The 24,808-nt window shown below is 37.8% G+C and overlaps 1 protein-coding gene across 2 annotated transcripts in view; it reads left to right on the forward strand.

The window, feature by feature from the left end:
* The window catches only part of FGF9 (fibroblast growth factor 9), a 42,113-nt gene that overhangs the window by 4,558 nt on the left and 12,747 nt on the right, over nucleotides 1–24,808 (forward strand). For both annotated transcript variants that reach the window (XM_069080809.1, XM_069080811.1), the window contains one exon: nucleotides 9,308–9,411. In XM_069080809.1, the coding sequence (XP_068936910.1) occupies nucleotides 9,308–9,411 (104 nt within the window). The remainder of the gene's footprint in view (nucleotides 1–9,307; nucleotides 9,412–24,808) is intronic.

Raw genomic sequence — 24,808 nt, forward strand, 5'->3', positions numbered from 1 at the left:
TGTGTGTGTGTGTGTGTGTGTGTGTGTGTGTGTGTGTGTGTGTGTGTAAAATATATAGCAGTATAGGCTATCTGGCAGGCGCTATGGAGTCATTGTCAGTTCAGTAACTCTGTAACGGAGTGCGGGGTGGAAGTGCAGGGGAGACTGGGATGGGGAGGAGAAGAGTGTGTCTTGCGTCAGCAAAAGAGTACTGCAGGCACAGCATTTAAAAAAAAAAGACCCACGAGAAACGCTTAGCCCAAGAGGTGACCTCCTCTTCCTAAGACTTGGCTGTCGGTGCTGTCAGGGTGACAGCTACATCGAAGGGGGAGAGAGAGAACCGGCCATTCAGAATCGAAGCTGAAATCTTGGGGTTGAGAAGTGGTGGGGGTGGGGGCTGCAAGGAGGTCGGGACCCCTGCCAAGCCGCCTTGGGGAGGAAGAGGATGGAGAGAGAAGTAGGCAGCCTTTGTGGTTCTTCCTCACCCACCCCAGGTGGGATGAGGGTAGTGGTGTTAGTGTGCGGGTATAGGAAGGATGGTGAGCTCTCCTAGGAGGGTTGAGCATTTCTTAGACACCTCAAACTAGGTGCAGTCACCTTCCTCTTTAGTCTCCGACCCCTTCACAATTCACTACTTTCAAATGAATTGAATAGGTGTCTGTGTGCAGTGGGGGAGGGCCAATGAGTCGGGAGGGTTATTTAAATCTCAGATCTTTCATCGGGTTAGGTTTCTGGGAGGAATTGTACTCCGGGGTGACAGGAGCCCTGCCGCTGTCTCATGCTGCTGCTGCTGCATATCCCAATAATAGCAACTCTCTGCAGAGAGCCTTGGGCAGAGTCTTCTTCCCCTACATGTGACAGGCGCTTCCCTTCCTGGAGTGAGAACGAGGACCTGATCGAAGGGGGAGGGAGGCAAGAAGGCAGGAAGTGAGAGGGTAGAGATACTGCTGCAGTTTCTCACACCTCAAACCTCCTAGCTTGCCCGCCTCTTTAGTCTCCTTACTCCACTCCCCATATCTGAATCCTTGGGGACCTTCTCCACCTCCCCTCTCATCCCCTTCGGAGGACTTGGTCTTTATCCTTAGTTTCTCTTGGATGCCCTAGAAAGGAGTTTGTGGAGGAGGATAAGGGAAAGGTTCCTTCCCTGACAAAAATAGAAGGTGCATTTTTCACTTCAACTGTATCTCCAGACCAGGGAGGAGGAAACCTCGAGAAAAAAAAAGCTGCCTCCACACAGCTGCAGGGGATTGCTGCTCCTGCTGGCAAGCCTGGTGGTGACACAGCAGCAGCAGTGCAGGGGACACTAGTCCTGGCAGAAGCTACTGCTGTGACAGCAGTGGGGCTTAAATTGGGTGGGGCCTGATGGATTGAGTTTTCTCTTTCTTTTTGTTTTGTGTGTCTCTTTGTGTGTATTGGGGGTAGGGTGAAACAAGTTAGGAATATAGATAAGGAATTTGAGAATATAGGTAAGAAATTTGATATTTTACTTTTGATTGATGCCCTGGGGCAAAGGGAACTTTTATAATAATTTTAAAAGTCTCCCACAGGAGAAGAAAAAATAAGAGAAATAATTTTCAGTACCAGTGCAAAGCAATACCCAAAGTTAGTTTTAACCCTTGCCTTCTATTTAGTCTGCAGAATGTCTAGAGACCCAACTGAAGCTGAAACTAGTTAGGTGCTAATTTTCAGGAGAGATGGTTGTACTGCTGCTACTTTTATGTCAATTAATGTAATGGAGGTAAAGAAGAGTTGAAAACTAAGGGATGGAACACCAGTTAGGCACCATTGCCAAAGTCAAGGACAATATGTTAAATGAAGGTTGCTTCAAGGGGAAGAGGATTGATTCAATGGGCATTAACATTTTTAGGAGAAGGCAGAATATAATTACACTCCCCTCCTGTATTCTGCCCTGTTTCCCCAAGTTCCATATGTCTAGTCATTCAGTAACTTCCCAGCTAGATGTACCATGCTTAGGAGCTGTTCTTATGATTGCTTCTGACTCTCCATTCCCATGAATAAATTGTAGAACTTTCTTTAGCTACCAGTTTGCACTTACAATATATCCTATGGTTTGTCAGCCATCTATTCTGTAGACCTGATGTATGGAATTCCCTTGGAAATGAATGAGCTTTGTGGGAAAGAGCATTACACTTTGCTTCCTAGAGTAGTTAAAACCATATCTTTTTTAAAAATAATAGACTGAATTACCATATTTGATGTTGCTTATTATTGTCTAACACAGGGGTGAGGAACCTTCTGCCTTGAGGCTTCATGTGACCCTTTGAGTGAAGGGCTGCACTTGAGGACCTACAGGGCCACATGGGACCTTGAGGTTGAAGGTTCCCCACCATTATCTTTTCATGAAGTCTTGTTTTGTGTCTATGTTAATAAGGATTACCAAACATTGGATTAGAATGCAGCAAGATTCTTCTTTTCCTCACTCCAAGTGATGGTCTTGGTTCAGCCAGGATGGTTTGGCATGATTCAGAGTAGCTCTGGGTCACTCACTACTCACTTGGAAAAACTATAAGCTTTCCTACCCTAAGGGGCAGGATGTCTTATGCTAGAATATTGGACCAATAGATCTAGGTTCAAGTTCCAGCCTCACAATTTATTATGAGCTTAAACAAATTAATGAAGAAAATCATCTCTGGGACTGATTAGCCTTGGAAGAGTGAGAGGAGAGCTCTTTGAAGGAAGGAGTAGTGGGCAATAGAGGGAGATGAGAAGAAAAGAGAAAGTCAAGGTATGGGAATTCTGAGTGCTTCAGGCCAACCCTGAATTACTAATGCAGCCTCAAGAATGGAGCTGATCTTGGGCTCCATTAGTCAGAGGACTCTATCAAAGGCCATAGCTGCATGATTCAGTGTAAAAGTGGACCTTCTAGGTCCATCCTAATGTGTGCCTATAAAATATTTTGGTTATGCTAGAACTTGTTTTAACCATCATCTGATGGGGTCCCAGGCAGAGTATGTTCGAAGGTGGAGGACAGGGGAAATGGCTCATCATTTTTCTGTACTCTATTTTTTGTTATATGATATTATGACTAAGAACATCAAAGCTGTATCTACCCAGAAGGAAATGAATGTTTTGGCAGGAAACAAATAGTGCAATATGGTTGTAAGCTTTAATAGTTCAAATTTGGAAATAGTTCTAACCTCTTTTTAACCTTTGTTTTATATTTATTTTTGCCTATTAAGTATCACCTTTCCAGACAAAAGACACCTCCTTAGCTAGAGTGGAAGAGACTTTAGAGATTATCTTGTCCATTTTATAGATGAGGAAACTGAAGACCAGAAAGAGGGAAAGTCAGGTTCCCAGGAGCTAAGCTGAAATATGTAGCATTTTTTTTCTTCTATTTCTATGTGAACAATGAGGATGAGGGAAATAGTTTTGTGCCAAAGTGAGGGCAGTCAGAAATATGGGTCTGACACAAACAGTCACAAACAAAGGAGTTAAATAACTTGATTGGAAAATGTTATTGATAATGTCAAAATCCTTTCATGGGTGAGGATTGTCAAATCTTTTTGTCAAGTAACAAGTTTTTATTTTGTACTTACCATATGCTAGGCATTGCGCTAAATTCTGAGGCTACAAAAAGGCAAAAAACATAGTACTGGTTCTCAAGATGCTTATATATGACTGGAAGAAAAGCAACATATACAAGATGTGTATAAAATATATTGAAAAAAAAACTTAGAGGGGAAGGTTCTAGCAGCTAGGGGTATTTATTTGGAAAGTCCTCCTATAGAAGGCAGTGTTTGAGCAAAGTTTTGAAAGAAGTCAAGAATTCTAAGAGGTACAGACAAGAGGTACCTGGCATTCCAGGCATAGGAGACAACCAGTGCTATAAGGATGGGATGACATATCCATTCCCATATTCCTATTGACCACTAGTAACTAAATAACACTGTAAGCTGTAATGTGGTGAGTTGAAATAACACTTCTAGAAAAGAACCCCTCTATATACACACATCAAACCCCACCCCCAAACCCAAAACAAACATTCATTCCAGTATAGTCTTCATTTTCAGTTCTCACTACATTTGAATACTTTTATGAACTAATATTTCTTTTCAGACACCTTATTTGAGGAATTCTAAGTATAGGAAGCAAGAAAGTAGAATAAATATAAAATGACAACAATCCTCTAGTTTCGAATGAGATGTGGACAGAATAAAGAGTAGTTGGTATTTAGACCATGAACAACTTAGTTTCTCACTGTTTTGGAGCATGTTTAGACTATCATTAGTACAAGAAAATTCACATGGCAGGGAGAAAATCTTATTAAGTTTGATTCCCCCCCCCCCCAAAAAAAAACACTTCAGAAAGTAGTGCTTTACACTTCTCAGTGCAAAAGGGAAAAACAATTTCCCTCTCGACATTTTTTCCTCTTTGCAGGATTATTCTTTTCTTTGAAATTTTACTTATGCTTGAAACTGCTCGGATGTGGGGGTGGGGTGAGGAGTCTCAAGTAAATTCACTCAATACAACTGCTACACTCTGAGACTGTCTGCTTTGCTGACAGTTAATATACATTGCCTGCTCCTGTCTTATTCCCCCATAGGCCATGGATATGCTAAGAAATAGGAATGCCTGAATGTTTTGGGCAATGCTTTGTTTTTCTCTTAAGATAGAAATCATTTGTTGAACGATAAAGTACAAATTGTGGAAACAGGAAAGAGGACATTAAAACGAATCCCTATGAACTGCCACCAATAATCCACACTTAGCTATCTAAGATGGTTTGGAATTTGATGTAGACAAATGATTAGGCTTTTAGCTTTCAAGTCAGTGTTGAACTAAACCAAATGTCCCAAACTGGAGGTCTTTCCATGTTCAACAAATTTTGGTTGTGTTATTTCCCCACAATGAAGATGTAATTTTCTAGTTCTAGGAAAGCAGTAATTTCATTTAGAATCAATAACTATAGTTGGAAAAATGTAGTCACAAAATGATTTGACTTTGTATTGAAGGACTTGTGGGCATTTAAAACACATTCATATCAATGGAAGATAGCTTCAAGATGTCAGAAAAACACCAGCTGGGGAAAAATGTAGTGGATAGCTACTCCTTTCTATTCCTTCTTAATCTTAACTTCAAATTGCTTTAGAAAACTATTTTGTAAACTTTGTGAAAAGAGTATACTTCTCAAGGCATTGTAGCTTACTTACTGCTTTACCTGTCTTTGTACATCTTTATCCCAGTTGTCAGTCACCTGGTTGCCTAATAGACTCTTGAACTACTCTTACCCCCCCCCCCCCCCCATCTTTGGCATAGTGACTTTGATTTTCTGAGACAATGGAGTTAGAAGCTGGTGTACAAATGCTTCAGTATGTACTTTTTGTACCCAGGTATGAGGTAGAATTGCTCATTTCACCATGCTTGGGAACTGTAGGATCTGCGTTGTAACTCATTTTTCCTATTCCAGCAACATTGCCAGTAGGAATACGGGGGAGGATCTAGCAAAATTTTTTACTTCTCTTAGTATGAATAGTTTCTCTGCTTTCTCATAAAGGTGTTCTTACCTTTCTCCTGAGGTGAATTTACATGTGATCCTTTATTAGTAATTATACAAGTACAAAATGTGATTGTTAGTAGAAAGGATAAACCTGGTGAAGAGATGTAAATATAATAAAACTTTCCCCCTTATATTGAATAAAATGTGTTGCTAATTAATTTCTGAAATTTGAAAAATTCTAACTAAATTAAGATACTGGAAACTATGCATAATGTTGACTGTAAAATGTTCACATCTATTGAGGCTCAGTGTCAGGAAAAACTTCCCACTGTTAGAGCTATCTAGGAAGGAAAAGGCTAGAAGTAATAGATTTACCCTTCATTAGAGTTCTCCAAGCGGAAGTCATATGACCACTTGTTGGGTATAGTGTAGTGGAGATTTCTTTTTCAGGCAAGGGTTGAGGCCACTGATGGCCACCTGATGGTCACTTTCACTTACAACTAGGAAATTCTGAGATCCTGTGGTCCACTTTTCAGTTCAATTCAACAAATATTGGTCACCTAGTATGCATAAAGTATTGTGTTCAGGCCTGGGGAGTCAGGGGTAGATGTGACATAGAAGGGGTTTCTCATCTCATGGAAGGGAATGAGGCATGCACACAAATAACTATGCTATAAGGGAGAATAAGATATACAATGCATTTGTATGTAATAGTTTGGGCCAGTGAGCTTGAATAGGGTATTGTGACTCATGTCCCTATCTTAAACATGTGGGTGCTCATTACTAGTTATTCAACACATATACTATTCACAAACTACCCTTTTACTTTCCTACTTTTACTTTCCTACTTAGTTCAAGATCCCCAATGATTAGGCTGGACTGTGAAGACATAGTTTATCTTTGCTTTGATACTATTAACTCAGTTACAAAATACCAGATACAATAATTGAGTTTATCTAACAAGTAAATCTAGCAAAAAGCACAGTTTTTATTTCTGGAGAAACTTTAGAACAATATATGTTAATGAAGTTTGTATAAATAACTGTCAAAATATAAATGTAGCCATATGCTCAGGATGTCTTTCAGTGAATAGCAATGACTTTCCTTTATATGTATCACTGATACTCTGTAAGCAAACAAAACAAAAAGCCAACCAAAAAAACTGGTGAGGTAGGGAGTGGGGATAGAGTAAGTTCCTCATTCTATCAGATTTCCAGGGTCCTCTGTTCTTTCAACTCTGCTCATTAATTGAATTAAAAGCAACTAAAGAGCAGTTACTGTGTACCTGCTAAAGGCAGTTATATATATACATATATATACACACGTACATATATATACATATGTATATATGTACATACATATGTATATATAAATGAATTATAACAATATAACAGGTCTATTAAATAATTTTGGTGATAAAAACATTAAAAACAATTATTTTATGTGAGATTGTTTCTTTACCTATAAAATGGAGATAAGCCCTTTCTTTCCTGCATTGAAGAATAGTTGGGAGGTTCAAATCAGAATGTGAAGACACTTTATAAGTTTAAAGTACTATAATGAGTTTATTCCTCCCCTCCCCCTTTTTCAAATGGTCATTGTAGTGGTTTTCAGACATATAGTCTTGGTGTGAGAGGCAGAATTGGTGACAGGCTTGTTTTTGTTTTTGTTTTTGCTCCAACTGAATGAACAGAGTTGGATAGTGTTTGATGCAACCTAAAGAATAAGACAATGTCAGACTATAATCAACATACTTTTATTTCATAACTGTACTTTCTGATTGACCTAGTGAATTGTTGGCCCTCAAATGAAACAAGGGGATTCTTTTGTTTAAATTCCCCATGAAAACTGAACATTAGGCAGTCCCCCTGGGTAGTTTTAGACATTAACCTATTGTTGAACATTAGTTATGGCATATGCTACCTTTGGTGGTGTTTTTTAACTAGCTGAAAAGGCTTTGGAAGAATGGGACCACTAAATATATTTGCCATTTGATGCAGCATTTCTGTTACTTTGAAATTCAGAAACATAGGTTCCATACCTTGTATCTGTATGGATAATTCAGTAATATAAAAATAATTGCTTGGATTGAAAATAGTGGTGCATGTTATATAAAATGGCATCCCATGTGTAGTGATACTGCCTCATTTGATCTTATAATATCTTCCTGAAGTAAGCAGGAATCAATACACTGGCTTTATTTGAGGTATTCCTCCCATCCATAATTTATTACATTATACACATAATTTTAAAAATAATTTCTCATATTTTTTTCTCACACAGTACTTCAATTTCCATTAAACTGTATGGCACTTATACTACCTATGTTGGCCAACACATACTCTCTAAATACTAGACCTTCAGTATTTGTAATACTGTATACTCCATAAAGGAATTACAAATACTTTCTCATAAGAAACAGGTTTTATCTTCACATTGCTTTGATACAAAAATTTCTCCTGGGGCTTTATTCTAGGCTTTATTAGATTTATGTGGTCTATGTCTGCTATTGATTACCACACAGTCTATTTTGTGAGAGATGCAAAATTAATTGTTTAAAAATCCATGTAAGTGCTTTTTTATTAGTCACATGGGACTGCCTACAGTGCAGTGTTAAACTTAGTTCTTTTACTGTTAAATGTAACTAAAATTTTAAATAATTGAAGGTTTTCTTTTAATAAATTGTTTAGTATTAAACTATACTATAATGCATCAATTCTAAATGGTATGTTGTAGATTTATTATATCAATGAGGAAATGTCTGAGTACAATTTCATTACTTCCATATTTGCTTTGTCCAATTGATATTGTGAGCTAGTCACCTTCCAGTCAATTAGAAAGGTCATTCAGGTTTGTTGCAGTAAAATTCCAGTTCTGTGCTTAGATTGGGTAGTGTGGTAGGGAAGCAAGCTTTAGTAAAGGAAGGTAATGGCAAATTTCAGTACTGATTTGTGAAGCTACTGGACTGTGTTCAGTAGATAGTAAATTCCTTGAGGGCAGGGAGTGTTTTATGCATTTTTAAAAAATTCCCAATGCCCAGCACAAATGTAGGCTCCTAATAAATGTTTATTGAATCCTAATAAAGAATTACTTTTTTTTGGTGTAGTGTGGTGTTATCTCACTTGCCCACATACCTCTTTGAATTTCAGATAAACTGTAGAGGAAAAATGAATAATTTCTAAACATAGTAATATTTGGGATAAAACAGGAATATTCCAGTTTTCAAGGTTAATTTTTAGCCAAACAATACTAGGGAACTAGGTGATTTTTCTCTGAGACTAATCATAATACAGATAATCTCCGTTATGTTTATATGGGTACATAAGTCAATATTTGGAGAAGAAATCTGTCCTTGATCCATGACTAGATACATGCTTCGTTCCCTGATGATGTTATCTATCTGTAGAATAATATTTTGGTTAATCAGAAAATACCTTTTGTAGGTTTATTTGGCAAACATTTCATCAGACAATTAGCATTCTAGGTGTGGGCAGCCATCTACATTCCTAGTATTTTTTTTTCCCCAGGGAATTTATTGTTTTTTTGGCACAAATCAGGATGCTGATAAATTGTGTAACATTATTTACTGTAGATTTTGGTTAGAACTTTGGAAAAATATTGAAGATTTATCTTTTGGTTGTCATACTACAAAAGTGGTTAAAGCTAATTCTTTTGTATTATTATTTTAAAATCAAAATATACTTCTTTAACTTTTAGAAGATATTTTTCTAAATAGTGAGCTAGATTTCATGCCATTTCTCATTTAGAGAATTTATCTCATTTATGCCATGCTCATTTAGAGTCTATAAATTTCTGAGGAAATATTTTATATACTGACTTGTTCTTTCTTTCCTTTTCTTAAAAAAGGCATTCTGGAATTTATCAGCATAGCAGTAGGTTTGGTCAGCATTCGGGGCGTGGACAGTGGACTATACCTCGGAATGAATGAGAAAGGGGAGCTGTATGGATCAGTAAGTATTATGAGAGACATTGCCTATCTGTGTGCTATTATTGATCACCTTGAACTGCATTTTCTTAAGATTTAAAAATAGCCTGAAATGGGCAAAATATCTATTCTGAAGAAGAGTAAAAGTGCTCACTTTAATGTATGAAGTGGAAAACATCCCATTTAATTGTGAATGGACATTATTTTCGGTTCTATGTGATATATACCAAGCAAGCTCTTAAATTCAGGCAAAATACACCAAACCATATTCACTATTCCTCTACACTGAAAACCTACAAGTATGGAAATAATCCCTCTAGAATTAAATGGAAGCTATTTTTGAGAGGTATTGAAAGTCACTCTTCCCAAGTATCCCAATGAAAATTGGGTATGGATGAAAAATTGAGTTTAAAACCAAATTGCAAACCCCAAGGAGTTTTCATTAGGCAAGCAGGGAAGGGAAGGTGGCCTTAGATCTAGTGTAACTCTCACTCTTGAAAAAGGATTTGAGAGTATTATAATTACTTTTGCTGTATGTTTTAACCTCACTTTCAGATGACAAACTCACAGAGGGCAGAGACTGTGTCTTTGGTGCTTTTGTATTTTTCAAGGCTATTAGCATAGGATTTAGCAAACAGGAAGTATTCAATAAATATTTTCTGCATGCATGAATAAATATATAATTTTAGCTAAAATGTTTATAGTCATAGCTTTATACCATACATATGAAGGACATTTAGTCCAGATTTAACTGAAAGATAAGAATTTCCATCAGAGAAAATGATACTTTGAAAATACAAAAAAATCTAACAATCCTAGATAGGAAGATCCTTGGGATATCAAAATCAGGAGAAATTAAAATGACCTTCACATAGCACTTGGGAAACCTCTTTATAAATGCACCCCCTTTCTATCTTTAGACCTATCATCATATATAAAATAACAAATATGTATTGAGATGGAAACCTTACAAGGTTTCCAGGAAACCATGATCTACTTAAATTGAATCTAACATTTTATTTGGAGTGGCATTAGGTGTTTGACAGTCTTGGAAGTTTGAAGTCTTGGAAGGAAATTTGAATTGATTTCTTTAGATGTTTACATGCCCTTGCTAATGTATATACCTTCAAATTGTGTGTTTGTTTTTTAAAAATCAGAATTTATATAAATTAAGAATTAGCTCCACTAGAGGTGTAGCATAGGTCAGATTCTGTAATAGTAAGTCACATTTGGTCCAGAACTATTATTTCACTATTGTAGGGAGAGCCCAGTGAAGAAGTTCCCTCCATCAATGCTAAATGGCAACTACCGTATAACTCATAGTCTTATTGAGTTGCTTGGGATGCTGAGAAGTTAAGTGACTTGTCAGGGGTCAAACACCTAGTATGTGTTTGAAGTGGACCTTGAGCTTACATTTTCCTGACTCCAAGTATAGCTTTTTAGCTATTATGTCATGCCATCTCTCAATTTTGCAGTAATAAACAAAGTACTTTACTTTGAAAAGTATCTGTGTTTTTTTCCATGGCAAGCAAGGATCTTCTTATTAAGTATATCTAGACGTTTTAGTTACCCTTTCTATTCTTGTAATTTCTCCAGTTCTAGGAAGGTGTGTTAATCTGAAGTATAAATCATTCAGGGGGAACCATTTTGCAGTTAATGAGAACTCAGGGGTGATTTCTGTATCTGTGGTTGTTTTTGTGTTGTTGTTCAGTCATTTTTCAGTCATGCCTAACTCTCTATAACCCCCTTTGGGGTTTTATTGGCAAAGATTCTGGAATATCTTCTCTAGCTCATTTTACAGATGAGGAAATTGAGGCAAACAGAGTTAAATGACTTGCCCAGGGTCACATAGCTAGTAAGTGTCTAAGGTCAGATTTCAAGTCTTCTTGACTCCAGGTCTGACACTCTATCCACTGTGGTTGTAGGGAAGAGTCAGCAGTTTGATGATTGTTCAGCTCTGTATTAAGTTGATGCTGAAAGTTTAGAAAACAGCAGTTTTTAGTGCCCATGTTCTAGCAGGTTAAATAATTAACATATTTCAGACTAAAGACATAATTGTGATTGAAAAGCACTCCCTTGCTTTTGACAAACATTCCCTGGGTTTGTTGAAGTGATTTTGTCCAATAAGGCCACAGTGGAAAGCTGCTCGGGCATGGAGCCTCTATACAACCTCACATGGGGTGTGTGGTTGGGAAGAGTCAAGAGAATGATGGTCTGGTGCATTTCACAGGAACTTTCACTGGCCTTCCCAGGCCCATTTACTGTAAACAAGCTATAAGTTATAGATGCCGCACTCCTGTAGTCAGAGGCTAGTTCCTGGGTGCTAGCCAGTAGATAGTCCCTTTCACTAATGTTCAAATCTGGGCAAAGGGAAGAATCCAGAGGAGATTGAAAAGGGCCTTCTTCCTTTTCTGCTTGAAAAAAATGCTTATTTCTTGGGATGATGGGAATTCCATCTCTGTGGCTGTTCTGAGGAAAATAAGCAGGAGACCATTTTTTTTCCTATAGAAAAACTTAAAATTTAGGATCTTTTTAGCAGTTTTTTTCATGTGCTGCATTAAATGCATAGGTAAAGACTGGTTTGTACCTATGTTGGCATGGCTTGAGAGCTTGTAGTCAGGGGTCCAAGGGAAGAATTATCCGTCTTTCTTTCCCATGTTCATCTGTTGCATCTTATGAGTTTACTTGCAGCATACCCCTGTAAAAGATGGTCTCTAATCTATACACACACACACACACACACACACACACACACACACACACACACATAATGGGTATAAAGAGTTTTATTAGCAGCTTAAGTATAGAGCCTCAAGTTCAGAGGAAGGGAAGAGGGAGACTGAATGAACTAAGTTACTAACAATAGCAAGCTTTTGTCTATTTTGTCTTTTGTCTATGCTTAAACCAAAATTAGGAATTCTTAATCTGAGGCCCATGAGTTGTTTTTTAAAAAAGTTCTGATAACTATATTTCAGTACAATTTATTCCTTTTGCGAAGGGAATATATTTCCTTTTCTGTAATTTAAAATATTGTTCTGAAGAGAGGTCCATCAGTTTCATCAGACTGCCAGAGGAGTCCAGGATGCACACAAAAAGATTAAGAACCCCTGAACTAGATGAAAAAGAGAAAATAGGACAGGGAAGAGGGAATGATCCACTTGCTGACTGGGAGCTATGACTTTCTTTATGTGGTAGGGTAAAGTCTAACCCATTGCAGAGGTGGGGAGAGAGAAAGAATTAAAAGAGTGATCAAAAGATCTAATTCAGATTGTGAGAAAGTTAGCAACAGAAAGGAATAGTAACTAGCAAATGATTAAAGATATCTAATTCAGTAAACAAATGTTTAGTAAGTGCTTACTAAGCAGAATGTGATGCTAGGCTCTGGGAGAGATACTAAGTTTAGATAAGATATCCTCACAGTTTTGTATGGTTATATGACATATAGGTAACTGTAATTTAAAAATAATACTTGAGACATGTAGAAAAGATGTATAAAGCAAAATTCCATATAAGACCTAAAAGGGGGAAGGGTTGCTATGAATTGGAGCAACTGAGAAAAACTGGAGGAAGTGACATATTAATTATACTTCAAAAGATATTTAAGAATTCAATGGTCAATGAATGAAGGGGGAAGTGTTTAAGGTATATAGCTTTGATTGGGGGTAGGGAGTAGTTGAAATTGGCCAGAGCACAGAGCTTATAGTGGGATCTACAGTTGAAAGGAAAGGTAGTGAATGAGAATGTGAGAGACTTGCTAAACTAATTTTGTTCAACTTCATTCAAGTAGGCAGTGAGTAGCCACTGAAAATTTTTTAAACTAAATTGTATTTTATATAAAAAAATGACTTGTTCTCCCAGATCCTTTCCCTCTCTATCCACCTCCACTCCAGAAAGCAAGTAAAGCAAAAACCCTGTTCCAAATATTTGTTTTTATAAATAAAACATATTCCCTATGACCATTTGGCCATGGCGAATGCACTCTGAATCTATCAACTTTTTGTCTGGAGGTGAGAGGCATATTTTATCATGAATCTTCTGGAATTCTGGTTATTGTGCTAATCAAAGTTCCCAAATTTTTCAAAGTTTTTTTTTTAATTAAAATGTTATTGTAACTGAATAAAATATTCTGCTGGTTCTGTTCACTTCACTTCATATCAGTTCATAAAGTCCTCCCAGGTTTTTCTGGAACTATTCCCTTTGTCATATCTTACAGCAAAATAGTATTCCATTACACTCATATAACATAACTTGTTCAATGAAGATTTTTGAGCAGTGGAATTCTGTTTAAAATTCATGCATAATCCAGTTTCATGCACAAAAATAATTATGAATGATAGATGCTAGGTTTATGGAGTAGGATTATTTAAGAAGAGAGTGCAAGGAGGCTGACTTGAGGGAAAGCAATTTCAGTACTCCAAGTATATGGTAATAGGGCCTGACTAGGGTTATGGCAATGGTAATAGGGAAGGAGAGATGAATTCTAGTGATTTGCTGAGGGTAGAATTCACATTGACTACAACATTAGAGTTATAGTTTAAGGAAGAGCAAACTTGTCTTGACCTCTTCTGAAATGGCATATGGCTCAAAGAACTAAAATTAATGAATGAAGTAGAATTTCTGACTATCCCTAAACATTAGAAAAAACCTTGTTGGAATTGATTGTTAAGATTGATTCCATGGTGAGACAAGATAAATACATCATCCCTGGGAATACAATAGTTACTTCTGTAAAGCCAGTTAAGTCTTCAAGGACAGAAAATGCAGTTTTAAACAAATAACTTGGACTTGTGGATTAACTTTATATTCCCAACCTTGAGTTGTTGTCTCATAACTTACCCTTATATTAGGTGTAGTCTGACCAATGGACTAGTGGTCTAACAACTCCCCAGAGAGTTAGTGGAGATGCCAGTTCTGTTAATATTTAAAAATAGAAAAGATGAAATGACAGAGCTTGGAGGTGAGAAATATGATGATTATTTTGTTCATGAAAATCATTCTTTTTCTTTTAAGAAGTACCTTTAGACAGATTTATCCTCCACTATTTGAACATGAAATTATGGAATAATAGACAGGTCAGCCTTGACACATACTAATTATGAAATCAGGGACAAACCACATAAACTCTCAGTGGCTCAAGTGAGTCAAGTCAACAAGCATTTAAGTACCTATGTTGAGTGCTGGGGATAAAAAAGAAGTAGAAAAATACTCAAGGAGCTCATGATTTAATGGGGGAGAAAGTATGTAAACAGCAATGTAATTCTATCACTATAAGTTAGAAATGAATTGCTCATCTGAACTATTGGGTGGAATTTCCCAAACTGATGAAATCACAGGTATGGGCAAACAAAAACCCTAGGTACAGACAACTCTAGGCTTGAATATGACGAATAGTACACTGTGCTTAGTGCATATAACATTTTTAGAATAGGAAGAGAACATCTTCCTTCATTAGAACTAGTGGAAGGGATTAGGTAAGGTATGTTTGAAAGCTAATATCTTTACATGTGTTGGAAGTGAGCCAGGGTATTAGCATAAGTTTAGTATCTTTATTCTTAGAAACAGTGTCAGGCCAGGTGTTGTGGCCCAATCATTTTTAGTATCAGTAATCAATATTTGAGTATTGCCAAAACACAAAGGGAGTCAATAGTAATTGCTTATAAAAATTTGGTGTTATAATGTAGCCAGGTGTTAATATTTCCTATAATTTAAAATCCTTTTATTGAGCACTTTTTTGGGGACAATTGGGGATAAGTGACTTGCCCAAGGTCACACAGCTAGTAAGTGTGTCAAGCGTCTGAGGTCAGATTTAAACTCAGGTCCTCCTGACTCCAAGACTGGTGCTCTATTTGCTGAGCCACCTATCTGCCCATATTGAGCACTTTTTAATTGAGAATATGAAAGTTCTTAAATTCCTACTAATCACATTTTAGCAAAAGTATAAGCCTCCCCGAGGGGTAGGAGCTATTTAATTTTTTGTTTTTATAAACCCAGTGCTTACTAGAGTGCCTGGCACAATAGTAGGTGATTAATGAATGTTTAATTGAATTTTAAAAAGAAATTATTTGCTTCAAAACAGCTAGTTTGTCTAATTTATAATGAAATTTTTACTTAGTTGACTTTTTGACCTGTCACTGAACTGTATGCACACATAGATTTCTCCATGCTATATTGTCATGTATTTTTGCATAGATTGTGGAAGATGTTTGAAACACTGGTGGTAAAGGATGGAACTAACTTCCAAGTAGAGCAAACAGAACATCTGATTTTTACTAAATAGTTATTTAAATACATGATTTGATCCATGGTAATGTAAATCCACCAAATAATAATAATAACTAGTATTTATATAACTTTAAAATTTGCAATTTGCTTTTTTATGTGTTACCTCATATGATCCTCACAACAACCCTGGAAAGTAGGTGCTATTATTATTCCCATTTTACAGGTGAGGAAACTGAGGCACAGAAAGTTAAGTGACTTACCCCTCCCTGGTCATACAATAGTAAGATCCTGAGACTCCAAGTTCAGTGCTCTGGATCCACAAACTTAGTCTGTTTTGCATGCAATAGGTAGTGAGCTAATGGAAATTCCATTTCCATAGTGGGACATGAGGAAGGAGTCCTTTGGGTACACAACCCTAGAAATGGCCCCTACCAAGGGTATATTGGGTCAGAAGCTGATGATTTTGCCCTCCTGGAGTTTTTTTTTTTTTTTTTGGGATGTGCTCACCTTTTCCTCTTTGCACACAGCTGGGGATTTATGCAATAAGAGTACTATGCTAAGTGCTATTACCTTAAAAACCTACAAATACTTTTTGTTCAAAATTTTTTTGAAAAACTTGTTATATAAAATCACAGAATCTGAGTTCATGGAGTTCTTTAAGGAAGTTAGCTCACATTAAAAAGAACACACCAGGTCAATAAGTAAGCTATCTGATATCCAGCATGATCAGGAAATGGGATGTTCTAGTTAATCAAATATTTTGGTTAATCAAAGATTACCACATACAGCCTCACGAATTACCAGTTTCCAAAGGATATGCACACAGTGAAATATATTCAACACTCAAACCAACCTATAAAAAAGCATTCTTTCTTTGAGGATTCAGAAGGTACTTCAAGACCTTGTAATTCAGGTCCTCAGCTTCATCAGTATGAACACCAGGCACTTTTGTAAGAGAGATGTACCAGATCCTAGGATGTTCCAGGATTAAGGTGCTATAGGCAGTGTGGTGTAGTGGTGAGAGAATGCTGGATTTGGAATCCAAAGCCCTGGCTTTGCTCCTTACTGCCTGTGACCTTGGACTAATTATTTAATGTCTCTGGACCTCAGCTCCTTCACTTGTTTGTAAAAGGACAGAGTTGACCAGTTAACCTCTAAGGTCCCCACTCTAAACCTGTGTCATCCTGTGCACAAAATTTTGCTGTAGTGAATGAATACATAGGTAGTGTATGATGGTAGGGTGGGTGGGTGGGAAAGATAGTGTAATTCTTTCCCTGATTTAAATGCACATTACATATAACTCTCCACGAATAAGAAAATATGTTACCAGTATCAAATATATAACCAAATAAATGTTTTAAAATTCATTCCTCAAGATTTTGGAACTTAGAGATGGTGGGGGAAAATTAGTAGTGAAGGCGGCCTCTTTGATCTCTCTGAGAGGTTGAGATTTTTCATTCATATTTTTTTTCTCTCATTCTAGGTTTAATTATTTTAAAATGTTCTAGCTACCTATTTCCTCTTATTCCAGGCTCCCTCCTTCTCACTAACCTTAGTTAAATATCTTATATATAATAAATTTTTCTCCTCAGCATTTATACTTTTGGCCTTTAGTTTTATGAAAACTCTTTTTATTTGGCTGTTCAAATTTTTAGAAAAATGAGTGGGTTGGACAAGATGATTTCTGTGATCTCTTCCAGCTCTGAATCCTATGATCATAGAGTAGGGTAGCCAAACTCATTGTATGAGTCATACATGACAGCCTTTAGAGTGGTGTGGCCAGAGTCACGGGTTATAGGGCTCTAGGACTGTTGAACATAGGAAAAACGTGTGCATGTGTGTACACACATATACATGTGCACACACAACACAGTATCAGTTTGTATATCATATCCATCTTTAGCTCTCTCTGTATTATCATCTATGTTTTGGAGATTTCAATAGTTCAATTTAAAAATGTTCTTTGCCCCTTGATAGGGGTGGGGTCAAAGATTACATAACAAGGAGGAAAAACTTAGGAATATGGTCCTCCTGCAGGTTCAGAAACATTTGAGCACAACTTTACAATCAGATAGACATAACCTTGATACATGGCTCTATCTTCTACCCAGCAGATCTTATTTGTATTCATGTCCCCACAAGCCACACTTTAGTAACTTCTGAAAGAAGCAAGAAAAGCCGGGAAGAGAGCTCTATGGTCTGGCATTGTCATGATTCTTACTCTATCTGCTTCTCTTCTCATGTAAAATGGATCTTAGGCAGGTAGTGACTTAGGGATGTCCTGCACATGCCAACAGTTACTAGGGGAGTTTGCATTTGGAATTCTTCCTCCTTCTATGGGGTTGTTACCCTTTTCCTTCCTTTCAGGACCTCTAAGAATGACTGACTTAGGGAGGTGACTTCCCTGACTACAGATGTAGAAAAAGAAAGAGGGGTCTTCTCTTATGTAGGCTATTATGTATCGAGAGCCATGTAGAGAGTTATGAAAAGGTTCCATCATCCAGGAATCTGTATCTCTGGCTGTCACACTGTCCCAGATGGTTTCTAGGGAGTCCACCTGCTGCTTATAGTGTAGTAGATATATTTCTGGTATGCCAAAGTGGAACTTTAAATTATTTTTCCCCATTGAAGCAATATTATTAGGTAAGGCTGATTAACATTTTCACAGTGATTTAAGTTTTACAAGATCTTTCCTTACAGTAAAATTGGAGGAAGGTAAAGTATGCACTATCCTTTCCCTTATAAAGATAAGGAAACAGCCTCAGAGAGATTGTGACTTTCCTAAGAGTACTAAGAAATCTAAGTACTTCAGTGGTTTCCTGTTGCCTCTAGGATAAAATACAAGCTCCTCTGGTGGTTAAAGCCACAATCTGTCTCCAAGCTATTGTTTCATGCCATTGGTACCTTGTATGTCCTTACACGCCCTACATTTTAGTCAGACTGGCTTACTTTTTTTTTTTCGTTTCAGGTACTCAACATTCTATCTCCCAGCTCAGTACCTTTGTACAGGCTGTTTCCCATGCCTAAGATGCTCTCTTTCCTTACCTGTACTTCTTGGAACTCCTTTTGTTCTTATTCAGTCATTTCAGTTGTGTCTGACTGTTCATGAGTCCATTTAAGGTTTTCTTGGAAAAGATATTGGAGTGGTTTGCCATTTCTTTTCTTTTTTTTTTGTCTTTTTGGAGGGGGGGAAGGCAGGGCAATGGGGACACTTGCCCCACAGTGTTAAGTGTCCGAAGTTGAAATTGAACTCAGGTCTTCCTGACTCCAGGGCTGGTGCTCTATCCACTGCATCACCTAGCCACCCCACTTTACCCCTTTCCCCTTCAAAGATCAGCTCAAGTGCTACCTTCTACAAGAGGAATTTCCTGTTTGTACTCCTCTCATCCTGTGCCCCCTTCAAGTTGTGAGAGCTTCCCCATAACTACTCTATTTTGTATATACTTTTAATTTACTTATCTGTACACATGGTGCATGTTGTAGCATATAAACTCCTTGAAGGTAGGGACTGTTTAGTTTTGTTTTTTTAAAGCAATTGGGGTTATGCAACTTGCTCAAGGTTACACGACTAGTTATTTCTGGGTGTTGTGCTAAGTATCTGAGCCCAGATTTGATCCCCAGATCATCCCGACACTGGGGCTGGTACTCTTACTCGCTGTGCTACCTGGCTGCCCCGGGACTGTTTAGTTTTTATCTTTGTATCTAGCACCTACTTTATATGTGGCACATAGTAGGCACTTAAAATGCTAGCTGAATTGAATTGATTCAAACCCAGGTCTGTGTATTTTTCTTTATTTTCTCAATTATTTAAGATTATTACTGTAAGTATTCTACTTTTAGATATATTATAGGTTCAGTAGATTTTGTGGGCTGGCCTGGGAACCTAATCACCATTTACAACTCTGTTTCTATGGAAAAATACATTCTGAGTTTAAACCCATTTGGGACTGCCTAGTTAGTTACAAATAACAGAAAATACACAGTAGAAGAAACATCAGAAAGGGAAACTTCAGTCTGTCCCTTTATTTTTCCATTCTTCTTTGACCCTATCCTCATCCTTTCCTAAAGCTATGTGGTAGGAAAAGCACTGCTGAAATTGAATGGGGGAAGGGCCTGGGTTCAAATTTTGTACCTGCTACTTAATTATCTGGGTGACTTTGATCAAGTCAACTTACTCCCTCCGGCCTTCGATTTCCTCATCTGGAAAATGAGCAGATTGGACTAGACAGTCCTTACAAGCCCCTCAAGGTATCAATTCTGTAATCCTCAGTCTGTTTTCTTAACCATACTAGTCCTTTGATGTCCTAACTCTTCTGTCCAAGGTTATCTCTTTCACAGAAATGCAGACCCAAATCCCTGACCCACCTTTAAGTAAATGAATAGCTCAATTTTCTTTCCAGAATGTTGAGAGAGCCTACAGAGAGGTTTCTCAGGCACAGGCTTCACCAAGCCCCTATAAAATTCTTCATCTCCTTTTCAGTCACTGATATAACAAGAAGGGACTAGGATCTCCCATAGTTCTAGCTGTCTAGCTCACAAGATATATTTGATAGAGATACTAAGTCTTAGGCTTCAATGTGGAACTTTTTTTTTTTTTGCCATGCCCTTGATTACTGGATTTGGAAACATGGGTATGAGGTTTTTTAGGGGGTGGGGATGGGGGTAGAGGCAGATATTTTCTCCCTCAATTGTTTCCAGAGCTTTGTCCCTGCTTTTGTTTTTCCTAATCCCTACCCCAGCTTCTTTCCCTTGCTCTTTCAACCCAGCACACCATTACCAGAACTGCTTGATACCTTGCCGCTAGGCTGGTCTGTGCCTTGGTCCTAAAATCTGGGGTTAGGGGCAGCTAGGTGGCGCAGTGAGTAGAGCACCAGCCCTGGAGTCAGGACCTGGGTTCAGATTCAGCCTCAGATACTACACACACACACACACACACACACACACACACACACACACACACACACACACACACACACACACACACACACAAACTAGCCGTGTGACCTTGGGCAAGTTACTTAACACCAATTGCCCTACCCTCCCCCCTCCAAAAAGCAAAAACAAAAACAAATCTGGGGTTACCTGGGTATTGCAGGTGAGCTACCCAAATAACTTGTTCTATTCAGCAACCACTCAGAGCTGGAACAGGAGCCACTGGACTATTGACCAGTCCTCAAGGAGCAGGAACCACAGTTAGTGGACACCCTTGCTTGTTTCTAACTCTGAACCCCTCACGTGAAAAAGTGGCAATTTGTACATATGGATTTTTTTTAACCTCCCAGTCAGCTGAGAAACATGGCAGGATATGTGAAGGAACCATAAAATGGCTAGCATTTTCCTTTCAAAGTAGTATTAAGAAATGGATTGGCTTAGTAGTACATAGAACTGTTTCCTTTCACTCCTTCCAGAAAGGGTTACTTTTTTTGTCCTTAATCAATTCCTCCCTTTCTTAATCTATTTTGTTAGTCTTTCATAAGATCTCTACTGCATATTTCCTCTTTCTGGTAATGAAGGGCCAGTGGCTTAATGCAGCATTCCAAAAACAGACTTGTCAAGGTCATGCAGACATTGCTCTCTCTCTGGTGCATAATGTGAGTTCTTTCCTGCACCCTAGAACTGTTTTTTTTTTGGCCTTTTTTCCTTTTTAGCTACCATGTTGCATTGTAAATTCTTACATAATTTTCTGTACACTTTCAGCCCTGGGCTTCTTTCTGCATTACTGCTCACTGAGTGCTCTTTCTGAACAGCTGTTTCACGTAATCTTTTCTTTGTAGTAAATTGCATTAAAAAAATAAAACTGATTCCTAGTTTGTTGTTTCCTACCCATTCCTGTTATTCTATACTTTCCCTTGGAGTCACCTCTTGGTCCTTTGTTTTATCCTGAGCACTTTCCTATTTAGCATCATCTGCAAGTCTCAGGGAGGATGGGGAAGCATTCTCAGTATAGAAATGCTGATCCTAATGATGCATGTGCACACTCTGGGGCCAAATGAAATAACAGATTTTTGCTTTTGTCATTCAAGTCAGTCCTTAAATTTGTCCCTCAAATTAAATAAAGTAGATGAAGTTATTCCTTCAAATTATGATATGGCATTTTATAATTTAGGATGTTTTTCAAATTTTAACAGCAAAAAGAAGCTGTTCTGTTGGAATTTGTTTTGTCTGCTTTGTTCTTAAATGAATCTAATTATTCCTTTATCCACTTAGTATTTTAAAATTATTTTTAATTTGGTTGGGGTTTAATTTTCTCTGTGCATAATATGGGAGATTGGAATAGGTAATTGACTACATATTGCAATTTATATGTTGCTCTACTGCACCCAAATGGCAAATATCTACCCCCTTCCCCATCTGTTATAGGGTCTAGAGTTCCCATTCCTTTGAATTAAGACATTGTGTCTCCAGAAGACACAATTTAGGATGGAAATATGTCCCCTAAGAGGGTTAACACATTAAGCCATTATCACCAATTATCGCATTAATTAGACAGCTGTGACCTAACATAGACAGAAGACTGGAAGAATCTGGCACAGGACAGGTAACTTGTTATGGAGAAGAGAAGGGAGTTAAAAGAAGACTGTAAGGCTTTAGATCTGGGTAGGCTTAGTAGGAAGGCTTCAGCCACTAGTGGTACATGAAGGTGCTGGGAACTGGGAATGGGACATGGGGGATGCCAGCTCTTATTGATTCTACTTTGACAATATCTTTGCCTTCTGTCTTCTCTGCTTCCACTGTAATTACTCTAATTCAGACCCCCATCTCTTCTTGCCTTGACTATTATCATGTTTCCTGACTAATTTTCCTGTCTCTAGCCTATTCCCTTTTTCATCTTTGCCCAAATAATCTTCATAATGTAGCACTCTGATTACATCATTGGTCAACACAAAATCCTTTATTGACTCTCTGTAGCTTATCAAATATAGCATGAAGTCTGGTTCTTGCCATTCAAAGCCCTCTACAGTCAGATTCCAAATTAGCTTTCTAATCTAATCTCATACTATTCACTATTCCCTTTAACATACTCTATATTCTAGCCTGGTTAGATAACTACTTCCTTTTTTCATGTTGCCTTTTCCCACCATCAAGCCTTCTTCCATGTCTGAAATAGACCATTTGTCTTCCTCCTGCCTCATACTTCCATCTGCTAAAGTTCCCCTCTTAACTTCATTGGCTTCACTCAGGTGCTACCTCTTCCATGAAGCCTTTTTTTCATGTTCCATTTGCCCTATGCTACACTCTTTCCCCCAACCTGTCTAATCTGATAAGAGTTACCTCTTTCCCTACACTTAGAGTTCTCATAATATTTCATTTCATGGCACTCTACCTATCACATTCTCCATTGTATCAGTCATTTATGTGTATTGTATTGATTGTCCCTAGATGGTAAGCTTCTTGGGAGCAGAATCTGTGCTGTATTTATCTTCCCATTACCAGTGTTAGGCTTGTACAGAGTAGGTGTTTAATAGAAATTTGGTGAATTTAATTGAGTTTAGTTGGGAGAAGCCAAAGGAAAACTCTAACTACTTAAGTGCTTCACCTGAGGCCAGTGCTGAGGAATGGTACTCCATCTGGGTGTTAACGATCATGGAAAATCAGAAAGGGCTAGGGAGATGTCAGACAAGGTGGTTCAGGAATTGCTAAGTTATTTCTTTTTTGGGCTACATTTTCTTCCCTTTACATTTACTAAATATGTATGTGTGTGTATATATATGTGTATATATATATATATGTACATTTATATGTTTTTTTCTGCATCCACCTTTTACCGATTTCTTCGCATCTTTTTTTAAAGCATTTTTAGGTTGTTTTCTTAATTGAGTTTTCTGAAAATAGTTCAGTATGTCAGGTCTCCTAGCCAGCTTGTCACTTTATCAGTCAGCAGTGCTCATTGAGCCTTCACTTTAGTTAACCCTATGCAGGGGAACCCTGAAAAGGAAATATCTACTATGTAGAATTATAACATTTTTGGAATAGGAAGCGAGCTTGCTTACAGATGACATTTTACATGAACATAAAAGTATCAGACCTGGGAAGAACATTCAGGTAAGAATCCTTTATTAAGAGTCTACTGTATGTCAGGCATTGTGCTAAGTGCAAGGGATACAAAGAAAGAGGGGAAAAAACCTAGTTCTTGCCCTCAGTAAGCTCACAATTTAATGGGTGAGGTAACATAGAAACAACTATATACATATATGGTGTATACAGTATAAATGGGAGGTAATCACAAAGGTAAAGAACTAGCAGAAGGCAAGGAGAGAAGAAGAAGGAATGACTGGGAAAAGCCTCTTGCAGAAGGTGGGATTTGATCCAATCTTAAAGGAAACCAGAAGAACCGAGGTGGAAGGTGAGAAGGGGGAGAGTATTTCAGACATAGAGGGTAGCCGGTGAAAAGGCATCTTAGAGGTGTTACAGTGAGTGACAAAGCTAGGATTTAAATCCAGGTCTCCTCACTTCAAATTCAATATTTCTACCACCCCCCAGTAGTCCCAAGTTTTGGTTTTACAGATGAGTTACAGATCCTCTAAAGCCAGGAGAAGGGAAATGACTTGCTCAAGATCCTGTAGCAGATAGAATTCTCTCTCAGTATCTGTCTCTGTCTGTCTCACTCACTCACCTTGCAGTTGACTGAGCTATCATTTTGGGAGCACTGTGAAGATAAGCTGTCATCCTTTTTCCTTGTCCTTTATCAAAGCCTTTTCATTCTTGTTCCTGTTGCTTAGAACAAACATTAAGCTAGTGTTTCCACTATATTTTTTATTTCTTTGTAGGAGTCAACTGATACAGCATATTCTCACCTTGTTTTTATGGCTATTCCCCACATTTTTTGCAGTCTCATTTTCACCTTTTGTTCAACATGCCTTTTAAAGAGCATTTTGGGTGTGTTATCATCCCCTCCCTTCAACATCTGCCAATTTATAGGATTCATGAACTCAAAGCAATGAGAGATCTTAGAGGTTATCTAGTCAACTCCCCATCTTTGCCATTTTATAGATGAGAAAACTGAGGCTTAGCATAATTCAATGATTTGTAAAGGTCCCAGAGTCAGTAAGTGGCAGAGCCCTGCAGATTCCATACCAGATCCTCTGAACACAAATCCAGCACTCTTTCCACTGTATCCAGAATGTGAATTCAATAGACATTAATTGCAACTGTGTGTGCAGGGATCTTGAAAGACTTAGAAACAGAAAGTTACATTTGAA

Source organism: Petaurus breviceps, unplaced genomic scaffold (assembly GCF_028583685.1).
Source record: "Petaurus breviceps papuanus isolate PSGF00001 unplaced genomic scaffold, PetGlider_PUasm1.0 91133, whole genome shotgun sequence".
Lineage (NCBI taxonomy): Eukaryota > Metazoa > Chordata > Mammalia > Diprotodontia > Petauridae > Petaurus > Petaurus breviceps.